General features: G+C 42.2%; 1 protein-coding gene across 1 annotated transcript; it reads left to right on the forward strand.

Moving 5' to 3' along the window:
- tmem100a (transmembrane protein 100a) lies at nucleotides 1–9,203 on the forward strand. The gene is made up of 2 exons (XM_062049443.1): nucleotides 1–181; nucleotides 6,525–9,203. Exon 2 carries the CDS (start codon nucleotides 6,554–6,556, stop codon nucleotides 6,944–6,946), a length of 393 nt encoding a protein of 130 aa, XP_061905427.1. The 5' UTR covers nucleotides 1–181; nucleotides 6,525–6,553; the 3' UTR covers nucleotides 6,947–9,203.
- Nucleotides 9,204–12,971: the final 3,768 nt, after the last annotated feature.

The raw sequence follows: 12,971 nt of genomic DNA on the forward strand, positions 1-12,971 counted from the left end.
TGACGCGCACGGTGTGCGTCCAGTCGAGGCTGCTGGATCTTCTCGTCAATGGATGGAGTCTGAATGGTCATGAATGGAAGTCACACTCACCTCTTTTCAACACACAAGTTGAGTTCACTTGCAGGAATATTTTATTTTTCGCCATCCCAGGACCTCAGACGACATGGAAAACCACTTTCAGGTGATCTGGTTTTGCTTTCTTTCTGTGCACACACGTGAAGTACTGTAAATAAAATAAATAAAAATTAAAAAAAACATTTATTAGTTTATAAACTCTTTGATTTCAATTTGAATTATGATTGTTTTATTATAATTATATTTTATGATTTTAATTTGAATTATGACTATTTTGTAATTTTGTGGAAAGCCTTGTGTACAAATTGTGCTCTATAAATAAAATTGCCTTTAGAAGATGAAATCGTGAACTCACAAATATTAACCAATCATTACCCAGCAGGCACAAGACATTGACACAACATTGATTATAAATGTCTTTTAAAACTGAGTTCTAAACAACGTTGCAAAACTGTTGTATTTGTAAATTGAGACAACCTTGATGTCTTTTGATTGATTGATTGAGACTTTTATTAGTAGATTGCACAGTACAGTACATATTCCATACAATTGACCACTAAATGGTAACACCCGAATAAGTTTTTCAACTTGTTTACGTCGGGGTCCACGTTAATCAATTCATGGTAGACGTTGGATCCACGTTGTTGGTTGGAAAATGACAGAATTTCAATGGTCAAATCAACGTCACAACCTGACATTGAATAAACGTTGATAAAAAGCATGTTGTTTCATTGTTTTATTTGCTTTGTAGACTATTGGTTGGGAAATGACCAAATTTCAATGGTCAAATCAACGTCGCAACCTAACATTGAAATAAACGTCGATAAAAAGCATGTTGTTTCAATGTTGTATTTGTGTTGTAGAAAATTGATTGGGAAATGACCAAATTTCAATGGTCAAGTCAACGTTCAAACCTGACATTGAATCAATGTTGATAAAAAGCATGTTGTTTCAACATTATGTTTGTGTTGTAGAATATTGGTTGGGAAATGACCATAATTCAATGGTCAAATCAATGTCACAGCCTGACATTGAAAACATTTTATAAGAAGCATGTTGTTTCAATGTTGTGTTTGAGTTGTAGAATATTGGTTGGGAAATTACCAAAATTCAATGGTCAAATCAACGTTAAAACTGGACACTGATTAAACGTTGATAAGAAGCATGTTGTTTCAACATTGTATTTGTGTTGTAGAACATTGGTTGGGAAATGATCAAATTTCAATGGTCAAATCAACGTCAGAACCCAACATTGATTCAACGTCATCAAAAAGCATGTTGTTTCAACGTTGTATTTCTGTTGTAGAATATTGGTTGGGAAATGACCACATTTCAATGGTAAAATCAACATCAGAACCCAACATTGATTCAATGTTGATAAAAAGCATGTTGTTTCAACATTATGTTTGTGTTGTAGAATATTGGTTGGGAAATGACCATAATTCAATGGTCAAATCAATGTCACAGCCTGACATTGAAAACATTTTATAAGAAGCATGTTGTTTCAATGTTGTGTTTGAGTTGTAGAATATTGGTTGGGAAATTACCAAAATTCAATGGTCAAATCAACGTTAAAACTGGACACTGATTAAACGTTGATAAGAAGCATGTTGTTTCAACATTGTATTTGTGTTGTAGAACATTGGTTGGGAAATGATCAAATTTCAATGGTCAAATCAACGTCAGAACCCAACATTGATTCAACGTCATCAAAAAGCATGTTGTTTCAACGTTGTATTTCTGTTGTAGAATATTGGTTGGGAAATGACCACATTTCAATGGTAAAATCAACATCAGAACCCAACATTGATTCAATGTTGATAAAAAGCATGTTGTTTCAACATTATGTTTGTGTTGTAGAATATTGGTTGGGAAATGACCATAATTCAATGGTCAAATCAATGTCACAGCCTGACATTGAAAAAATTTTGATAAGAAGCATGTTGTTTCAATGTTGTGTTTGAGTTGTAGAATATTGGTTGGGAAATTACCAAAATTCAATGATCAAATCAACGTTAAAACTTGACATTGATTAAACGTTGATAAGAAGCATGTTGTTTCAACGTTGTATTTGTGTTGTAGAATATTGGTAGGGAAATGACCAAAAATGTAATGGTCAAATAAATGTCACAACCTGACATTGAAAACAATTTGATAAGAAACATGTTGTTTCAATGTTGTGTTTGTGTTGAAGAATATTGGTTGGGAAATGACCAAATTTCAATGGTCAAATCAACGTCAGAACCCGACATTGATTCAACGTCATCAAAAAACATGTTGTTTCAACGTTGTGTTTGTGTTGTAGAGTATTGGTTGGGAAATGACCAAATTTCAATGGTCAAATCAATGTCACAACCTGACATTGATTAAACGTCGTCAAAAAGCATGTTGTTTCAACGTTGTATTTGTGTTGTAGAATATTGGTTGGGAAATGACCACATTTCAATGGTCAAATCAACGTCATCAAAAAGCATGTTGTTTCAACATTGTATTTGTGTTGTAGAATATTGGTTGGGAAATGATCAAATTTCAATGGTCAAATCAACGTCAGAACCCAACATTGATTCAACGTCATCAAAAAGCATGTTGTTTCAACTTTGTATTTGTGTTGTAGAATATTGGTTGGGAAATGACCACATTCCAATGGTAAAATCAACATCAGAACCAAACATTGATTCAACGTCATCAAAAAGCATGTTGTTTCAATGTTGTATTTGTGTTGTAGAATATTGGTTGGGATATGACCACATTTCAATGGTAAAATCAACATCAGAACCCAACATTGATTCAATGTTGATAAAAAGCATGTTGTTTCAACATTATGTTTGTGTTGTAGAATATTGGTTGGAAAATGACCATAATTCAATGGTCAAATCAATGTCACAGCCTGACATTGAAAACATTTTATAAGAAGCATGTTGTTTCAATGTTGTGTTTGAGTTGTAGAATATTGGCTGGGAAATTACCAATATTCAATGGTCAAATCAACGTTAAAACTTGACATTGATTAAACGTTGATAAGAAGCATGTTGTTTCAATGTTGTATTTGTGTTGTAGAATATTGGTTGGGAAATGATCAAATTTCAATGGTCAAATCAACGTCAGAACCCAACATTGATTCAACGTCATCAAAAAGCATGTTGTGTCAACGTTGTATTTGTGTTGTTGAATATTGGTTGGGATATGACCACATTTCAATGGTAAAATCAACATCAGAACCCAACATTGATTCAACGTCATGTTGTTTCAACATTATGTTTGATTTGCTCAACGTCAGGACCTAATTCTACAAGTTCTCAACGTTGTTTCAATGTTTTGTGCCAAAATGGTTTTAAAATAGTTAGTGTAAATAGACATGAATACAATTGTAGTACTGCATAAATGATGATTAAACGCGCTAAAGGCCTGAAACAGGATATAATATTTTGTTGGGCACATAATTTTACACAATACAAACTTTCTTAAAAAGTGACTTTTTAAACTAACTATTATTGTAAACTCAGGTGTGATGTTTGATGTAGAAAAAGTGCAAATATATGAGGAAAAGGAGCATACACACACTAGAAAAACTGATGTTTGCAGTACTTTTAAAGGAGGCGCTCTGTGTTGATGAAGTAGAAAAGAGTTGGCAAAGATTTAGTGTCGGTGAGGAAAACAACTTTCAGGTGTGGTGAAATGTTAGCCATGAAAGAAAAAAAAAGCCCACACGTGCACACGCCGCGTCTCGACCCCACTGATGTGTGGCGGCCATGATGCGAGCGAGCGCCTGTAATGTCATATCCCGCGCTCTCCAGGGAATGTCTCAGCTCGTGCTGGCCGCCCGGCTCCTGCGTCATTGCCGACGCGCTGCTGCCGCTCCGCCTGAGTCAGGAGGCGGCCCGGAATGTGCCGGGGGGGTGACGCGGGTTCGCTCCGGCGCCTCGGAGGGAATTCTGACAACAAACATCTGCGGGGTTCCTCCGCGCGCGTCGAACATGGGGGATGTTTGAGCAGTCTGTGTTAACACGGCCTACCCATCATGCACTGGGGTCATGGCTTAGGTCAAGGGTGTCTAACTCTTTTTTTTATTAAGGGGCTGCATCGGAATTATGGATGCCCTTGAGGGCCGCTTCTAACAGTGAATATATAAATACAAGCACATCATAGCCTAGTTATACAATTTGCATAGGCCACTGTTTTTTTTTTAAATATAAAAAAAAAAATCTTTAGTTTTACAGGTTGAAAGATAACTTGCTTCGAAATTGTAAGTCAAGACGACAAGCTGATATTTAAGTATTTTAATTTTAAATGGTGTGGCAGGCCAAATAAAAGGTAGTGGCGCCACGTTAAATAATATGGGCGGGGGGCATTTTAAAAGGTGTGACAGGTCACCTTCAATGATGTGGCGGGGCACCTTAAATGATGCGGCAGGCAACATTAAATGATGTGGCAGGCCATTTTAAATGTTGTGGCAGCCCACCTTAAATGATCTGGAAGGCCAGATTAAATTATCAACAGGCTACTTTTAATAGTGTGGAGGGCCATTTTAAATTACATGGTGGCAGGCCAACTTAAAATGGTGTGGCGGGCCACTTTAAATTTTGTGGAAGGCCATTTTAAATGATGTGACAGGCCAACTTGAATTATGTGGTGGGCCACATTATGATGTAGCAGGCCATTTTAAATGATATGGCAGGCCACAATAAAGTATGTGTGAGGACACTTTCAAAGATGTGGCGGGCCCCCTTAAATGTTGTGGCAGACCAGATTAAATTATGTGGCAGGCCAATTTATATAGTGTGGAGGGCCTTTTTAAATTACATGGCCAATTTAAATGGTCTGGCAGGCCAACTTACTTTAAATGACGTGGCAGGCCAACTTAAAATGGTGTGGCAGGCTATTTTACATGATATGGCTGGCCAACTTTAATCATGTGGTGGGCCAATTAAATTATGTGGCGGGGCATTTTGAAGGACATGGCAGTGCACGTTAAATGATAAGGCGGGCCACCTTAAATCGTGTGGTGGACCATTTTAAATGACGTGGCGAGCCACAGTGAAGTGATGTGGCGGGCCATTTTAAATGACATGGCGGGCCACATTAAATGACGTGGCAGAGACAGGCCAGAGTTTGGACACCTGTGGCTTAGGTAGTGGAGGACAAGGTTCAAGGTAGAGAAGCTCAGACCGGAGAACTCCAATGGGTCTGGGTTAGTTTTTGCATCATCCCTCATGAGGAATGCAATACCGACCTGATAAGTCTGAAAGAGAAAGAGATGATGCAATATTATCTGCTCACAGATGCTACCTGGTGGTTGTTTGAGCACACTGCAGGTAGTCCTGGACAGTCCCACTCCTCAATGCTTCAGTCACATGCAGGATTCTCACAGGAATGAGGCTAGAGATGTGATTGGGCCGGCACGCAAAGGCAGTGCCTTTAAGGTTTATTGGCGCTCTGAATTTTTGCATTTTAAAAAGTCATAAATTTTACTTTTTTAAACCAATATCGATAATTTCCGATATTACATTTTAAAGCATTTTTTGGCCGATAATATCGGCAGTCCGATATTACATTTTAAAGCATTTTTTGGCCGATAATATTGGCAGTCCGATATTATCGGCCAAAAAATGGTTTAAAATGTAATATCGGAAATTATCGATATCGGTTTCAAAAAGTAAAATGTATGACTTTTTAAAATGCCGCTGTACGGAGAAGTTCAGAGCGCCAATAAACCTTAAAGGTACTTCCTTTGCGTGCCGGCCCAGTCACATAATATCTACGGCGTTTCACACACACAAGTGAATGCAAGGCATACTTGGTCAACAGCCACACAGGTCACACTGAGGGTAACCGTATAAACAACTTTAACACTGTTAGAAATATGCGCCACACTGTGAACCCACACCAAACAAGAATGACAAACACATTTCGGGAGAACATCCGCACCGTAACACAACATAAACACAACAGAACAAATACCCAGAACCCCTTGCAGCACTAACTTTTCCGGGACGCCACCTCAACCTCCTCATGCTCTCTCAGGGAGAGCATGTCCCAAATTCCAAGCTGCTGTTTTGAGGCAAGTTAAAAATAATAATGCACTGTGTGACTTCAATAATAAATATGGCAGTGCCATGTTGGCATTTTTTTCCATTACTTGAGTTGATTTATTTTGGCAAACCTTGTTACATTGTTTAATGCATCCAACGGGGCATCACAACAAAATTAGGCATAATAATGTGTTAATTCCACGACTGTATATATCGGTATCGGTTGATATCGGAATGTGTAATTAAGAGTTGGACAATATCGGAATATCGGCAAAAAAGCCATTATCGTACATCTCTGAATGAGGCAAAAACTAACCCACTGTATCAGGGCTTCGCCTCTGCACTTGAGCGTCAGAAGTCTTTGCAGACCTTCAGCAGAAATGCGAGCGGAGGTCGCTAAAACTGTCATTCTCCTCACAGACAGGCTAAGACGCTAAGCAAACCGTGCCATGCCAGGAGACGCCAGTCAGGACGCCATGAAGACGCCAGCGAGCGCGGAGAAGCCCGGCGTGGCGCCGCCCACGACGACGGTCAGCATCCCGCTGGTCAACGAGGTGCAGCTGGCGGCGGCCACGGGTGGCGCCGAACTGTCCTGCTACCGCTGCACCGTCCCCTTCGGCGTGGTGGTGCTGATCGCCGGCGTGGTGGTGACGGCGGTGGCGTACGGCTTCAACTCGCACGGCTCCACCATCTCCTACCTGGGACTGGTGCTGCTCTCGGCTGGACTGGCGCTGCTGGCGGCCAGCGCCGTGTGCTGGAGGGTGCGGCTGGAGAGGAGGAAGGAGCGCCGGCGGGAGAGCCAGACCACGCTGGTGAGCAACCAGAGGAACATTTTCACATGACCATGCACGCCGCCAACACTTCGTGGAAGACGCTGGACTCCTGGACTGCTGGAGAGCGTGCAGGACGTCTCATGGGGACGGAATATTGCAACAGCTGCTTTCACGCTGCCAGGAACTGGGCAGAAGTTTCTGGAATAAACACATTCATCATGTTATCATCACTACTTCATCACATGTACCTCGGAGATGTATCCTACACTAAAACATGAATCATAAACAATGGTCATCTGCACCACAACTTGGTTTCCTAGGTTCAAATCTTCTACCTGACACTTTAAAACACTGAGGGCCACAGACTAAAGGATGCGGGGGCCCTTTTTTCTATGTTTCACTTTCCTAACCAGTACAGTATTAATATTGTACCCTATATTTTAATGGGCTGGAAAATGTAATTTCTGTTGAAACTGTGACTGCTGACAAGCCAAAGCCAAACTGACATGCTAACACACTCGCCGTGCTAACAAAACATATGACTCGTAGGTGTATACTAGCAAATTCAGCTAAAAAAGCTAGCATGCTACCAGTAAGGTGCTAACATACAACCAATAGCATGCTTACTGCGCATTAGTAAAGTATATATGACTCTGTTAAATCGACATAAAAATCTAGTATGGTCATTTTAGCATGCTAAAATGCTAACTTCAAAATTAGTACATCTGCAAAATTAGTTCAAAATGCTAGCATGCTAACGTTAGCATGCATTAAGTACCAAAATATATTACTATGAGGTGTATACCTGCTTAATTGACCCCCAAAAAAGCTAGCCTGCTAAAAGTAAGATGCTAACATACCAACAAAAGCATGCTTACTGCGCATTAGTAAACTACCAAAATATATGACTCTGCTAAATTGACCCAAAAAAATGCTAGATTGCTAACATACAAACAGTAGCATGCTTACTGTGCATTAGTAGAGTACCAACATATATGACTCTGCTAAATTGACATAAAAAGCTATCATGGTATAATGCTAACTTCAACATGAGTATATCTGCAAAATGAGTTAAAAATGCTAGCATACTGACATTAGCATGCATTAAGTGCCAAACTATATTACTATGAGGTGTGTACCTGCTCTATTGACCCCCCCCCCCCCCCCCTAAAAAAAAGCTAGCCTGCTAAGAGTAAGATGCTAACATACCAACAATAGCATGCTTACTGCGCATTAGTAGAGTACCAACATGTATGACTCCGCTAAATCGACAAAAAATGAAGTATGGTAATTTTAGCATGCTAAAATGCTAACTTCAACATGAGTATATCTACGAAATGAGTTAAAAATGCTAGCGTGCTAACATTAGCATGTATTAAGTACCAAATATATTACTATGAGTTGTATACCCTTTAATTGACAAAAAATAAATAAATACATACAACAATAGCATGAGTAAACTACCAAAATATATGACTCTGGGGTGTATACCTGCTAAACTGACCCCCAAAAAAACTAGCATGCTAATGTTAGCCTGGTAAAATGTATGTATCGAGTACCAAAATATATGACTCAAAGATGTATATCTGCAAAATTAGTTAATACTGCTAGCATGCTAACATTAGCATGCATCAAGTACCAAAATATATGACTGTTGAGTGTATACCTGCTAAATTGACAAAACAAAGCTAATGTGCTAACAATAAGGTGCTAACATATCAACAATAGCATGCTTTCTGTGCATTGGTGAAGTACCAAAACATATGACTCTGGAGTGTATACCTGCTAAATTGACAAAAAAAAGCTAATGTGCAAACAATAAGGTGCTAACATACCAACAATAGCATGCTTTCTGTGCATTGGTGAAGTACCAAAACATATGACTCTGGAGTGTATACCTGCTAAATTGACAAAAAAAAAAGCTAGCATGCTAACAGTAAGGTGCTAACATACCAACTCTATCTGCAAAATCAGTTACAAATGCTAGCATGCTTATGTTGGCATGGATGAAGTACCGAAATATATAACTCTGAGGTGTACACCTGCAAAATTAGCTAAAAAATGCTAACATTTGTCAAAAAACTAAATATTTGACGATGAGGTTCATGCTTGCAAAAGTAACATTAGCACACTAACTAATGTGCTACGGGCCGCAAATGGCCCTTGAGGCTGCACTTTGGACCATACCAGACTTTCATCAATTCATTTGTTTGTGGCTAACACAGGTGTGACACTACCTGTTTGCACTCGCTCATAAACACATTATATTGGGTCTGTCTGAATTAAACACATTATAATGGGACTGTCTGAATTAAACACATTATAAAGGGACTGTCTGTGAATGTAGCTTGTTATTACTAATCTGTACGGTAGATGGCATCGTAAGGTACTCGCCTGTTCTGCCGGAGCATAAGAAGATGTAGCAGGAGGCATCAGCGTTGTCGACTTAGCCACTTGGTTGTCTATCACATGCTCGCATGACATGCAGGTAAACAGTCCTTTGGTTAATAACAATCTCCTGATTGACAACAAGGAGCAGGTATGTTGCCTGATTGTCAGCCAGGAGGAGGCGGATCTCCTTATTGACAACCAGGAGTAGGTATGTTGCCTGATTGTCAGCCAGGAGGAGGCGGGTTGCTTGATCAACCGATTGTCCACCAGGAGCAGGTGTGTCTCCTGATTGGCAAGCAGGAGCAGACGTGTCTTCCGATTGTCAAACAGGATCACGCGTGTCTTCTGATTGACAACCAACGGCAGGTGTGTCTCCTCAAAGACAACCCGGAGGAGGTGTGTCTCCTGATTAACAACCAGGGGCCGGTGTGTCTCCTTAATGACAACCAGGAGCAGACGTGTCTCCTTAAGGACAACTTGAGCAGGTGTGTTTCCCAGTTGTTAACCATGAGGAGGCGTGTATCCTGATTGTCAAACAGGAGCAGGTGTGTTGCCTGCTTGACAACCAAAGGCAGGTGTGTCTCCTTAATGACTTGATAACCAGGAGCAGACGTGTCTCCTTAAGAACAACCATGAGGAGGTGTGTCTCCCAATTGTCAAACAGGAGCAGGTGTGTCTCCGGATTGACAACCAGAGGCAGGTGTGCCTCCTTAATGACAACCATGAACAGGCAAGTCTCCTGATTGTCAAACAGGAGCAGGCGTGTCTCCTGATTGACAACCATGAGCAGGTGTGTCTCCTTAATGACAACCAGGAGGAGGGATGTGTACTGATTAACAACCAAAGGCAGGTATGTCTCCTTAATGACAACTAAGAGCAGACGTGTATCCTTAATGACAACCAGGAGAAGGCGTGTATCCTGATTGACAACCAGGAGCAGGTGTGTCTCCCACTTGTCAACCATGAGGAGGCATGTCTCCTGATTGTCAACCAGGAGCAGGCGCATCTCCCGTTTGTTAACCAGTAGGAGGAGTGTCTCCTGATTGTCGAACAGTAGGAGGCGTGTCTCCTGTTTGTCCACGTCTGCTCCTGGTTATCGAGTCATTAAGGAGACACACCTGCCTTTGGTTGTCAAGCAGGCGACACGCCTGCTCCTCTTTGACAATCAGCAGACACTCCTCCTACTGGTTGACAAACAGGAGACACGCTTCCTACTGGTTGACAACTAGTAGACACTCCTCCTACTGGTAAACAATCGGGAGATGCGCCTGCTCCTGGTTGACAATCAGGAGACATGCCTCGTCATGGTTGACAATTGGGAGACACAGCTGCTCCTGTTTATCAATCAGGATACACGCTTCCTGGTTGTCATTATGGAGACACGTCTGCTACCATGAATTGATTAACGTGGACCCCGACTTAAACAAGTTGAAAAACTTATTCGGTTGTTACCATTTAGTGGTCAATTGTACGGAATCGTGTATCCTGATTGATAAACAGGAGCAGCTGTGTCTCCCAATTGTCAACCATGAGGAGGCGTGTCTCCTGATTGTCAACCAGGAGCCGGCGCATCTCCCGATCGTCAACCAGGAGGAGGCGTGTCTCCTGATTGACAAACAGGAGCAGGTGTGTCTCCTTAGTGACTTGATTGATAACCAGGAGCAGACGTGTCTCCTTAATGACAACCAGGAAGCGTGTATCCTGATTGATAAACAGGAGCAGCTGTGTCTCCCAATTGTCAACCATGAGGAGGCGTGTCTCCTGATTGTCAACCAGGAGCCGGCGCATCTCCCGATCGTCAACTAGGAGGAGGCGTGTCTCCTGATTGACAAACAGGAGCAGGTGTGTCTCCTTAGTGACTTGATTGATAACCAGGAGCAGACGTGTCTCCTTAATGACAACCAGGAAGCGTGTATCCTGATTGATAAACAGGAGCAGCTGTGTCTCCCAATCGTCAACCTTGAGGAGGCGTGTCTCCTGATTGTCAACCAGGAGGAGGAGTGTCTCCTGATTGACAAACAGGAGCAGGCGTGTCTCCTTAGTGACTTGATTGATAACCAGGAGCAGACGTGTCTCCTTAAGGACAGCCATGAGCAGGTGTGTCTCCCAATTGTCAACCACGAGGAGGCGTGTCTCGCGATTGACAACCAGGAGCAGGTGAGGGAGCCAGCGCTCAGACCAGAGGCGAAGTGGCAAAGCGATGGAAGCAACACGGGAAGAAGAACAAAGTAAGAGCGCTGAACAGGAAGACAACCCGATGAAATGGACAACCGGTTCTGCTCACTTTTGGAGACGACCATGAAAATCGCTCTTCTCAACGAGCAGCGGGTGCCACTGCGGGCCCCTCCCCCATCTAAAAAGCACACAAGAAAGTTTGTGTTTTCAATACATTTGTTTTTTTCCCCTCACTTTTTTGCCTCTCCCGGCGCCCAGAAAAACATGCGTGGTGGCCAATTATGCAAATTAGACCACGCTGAACCCCCCCCCCCACCCGCCCACTGTGTAGATAATCCAGGAGTGGCGGCAGTGGATCGTGAGAGGAGGTAAAGGAAGTGGAGCCTGCAGGGTGAAAATAGGACGTGGGCGTTTATTTATAGGCAGCCTTTGCGTTGCTATGCGTCCGCGTGACACCAGACACTACAACTCAACGCCTGGCTTGCGTCAGAGGCGACACAACACACAAACACTGCATGTGCCGCCCCTCCCCCGCGTCACCCGGGACATGTCACGGTGGGGGGTCCCCTTGACGTCCCAGCAAATGAGATACTGGACTGTCAGCGCTTCTAAGTGCTGCGAGGACTGCTATGATAGGCTGCAATGCGTGGGGTTAGCCTAGCCAAAGCCTTCCTTCAGAAGAGGGCGACGCCCGCTGGAAGGAAGTGCTTTGAGGCGAGCCAAACGTCGTCACTTCCTGTCCTAGCGTCAGGTCACGTCATGACGATTAGCGACAAAAAAACAACAACAAAAAGATGACTATAGCGCATGTTGTCGCCAAAAAAGCTAACTTAGCTGCTACGTTAGCATGCCTCATTAGCATTAGCGTTGGTGAAGCTAGCAGCGAGCGCCAACATGTGTTGACTTTTCCCACAAGGAGTCGGAACAACAACACAAAGGAGTTCACTCACAATGACATCAGCCATGTTGGACTCTTTCATGTCCTGCCAGAGGTTCTTGGAGGGTCCGAGTGTTGGCTGCCTCTGGTCCCGTGGGGGGTGCCGGCCCATCATCAAGACAAAGTTCTTCCGGACCTCACACTCACACAACTTTGCTCACATCTCCACTAGGATTGTCATTGCACAAGTACAAACCCCGTTTCCATATGAGTTTGGAAATTGTGTTAGATGTAAATATAAACGGAATACAATGATTTGCAAATAATTTTCAACCCATATTCCGTTGAATATGCTACAAAGACAACATATTTGATGTTCAAACTGATAAAACAAATTTTGTGTGCAAATAATCATTAACTTTAGAATTTGATGCCAGCAACACGTGACAAAGAAGTTGGGAAAGGTGCCAATAACTACTGATAAAGTTGAGGAATGCTCATCAAACACTTATTGTGAACATCCCACAGGTGAACAGGCAAATTGGGAACAGGTGGGTGCCATGATTGGGTATAAAAGTAGATTCCATGAAATGCTCAGTCATTCACAAACAAGGATGGGGCGAGGGTCACCACTTTGTCAACAAATGCGTG

Source organism: Entelurus aequoreus, linkage group LG06, assembly GCF_033978785.1.
Source record: "Entelurus aequoreus isolate RoL-2023_Sb linkage group LG06, RoL_Eaeq_v1.1, whole genome shotgun sequence".
NCBI classification, from domain to species: Eukaryota; Metazoa; Chordata; class Actinopteri; order Syngnathiformes; family Syngnathidae; genus Entelurus; species Entelurus aequoreus.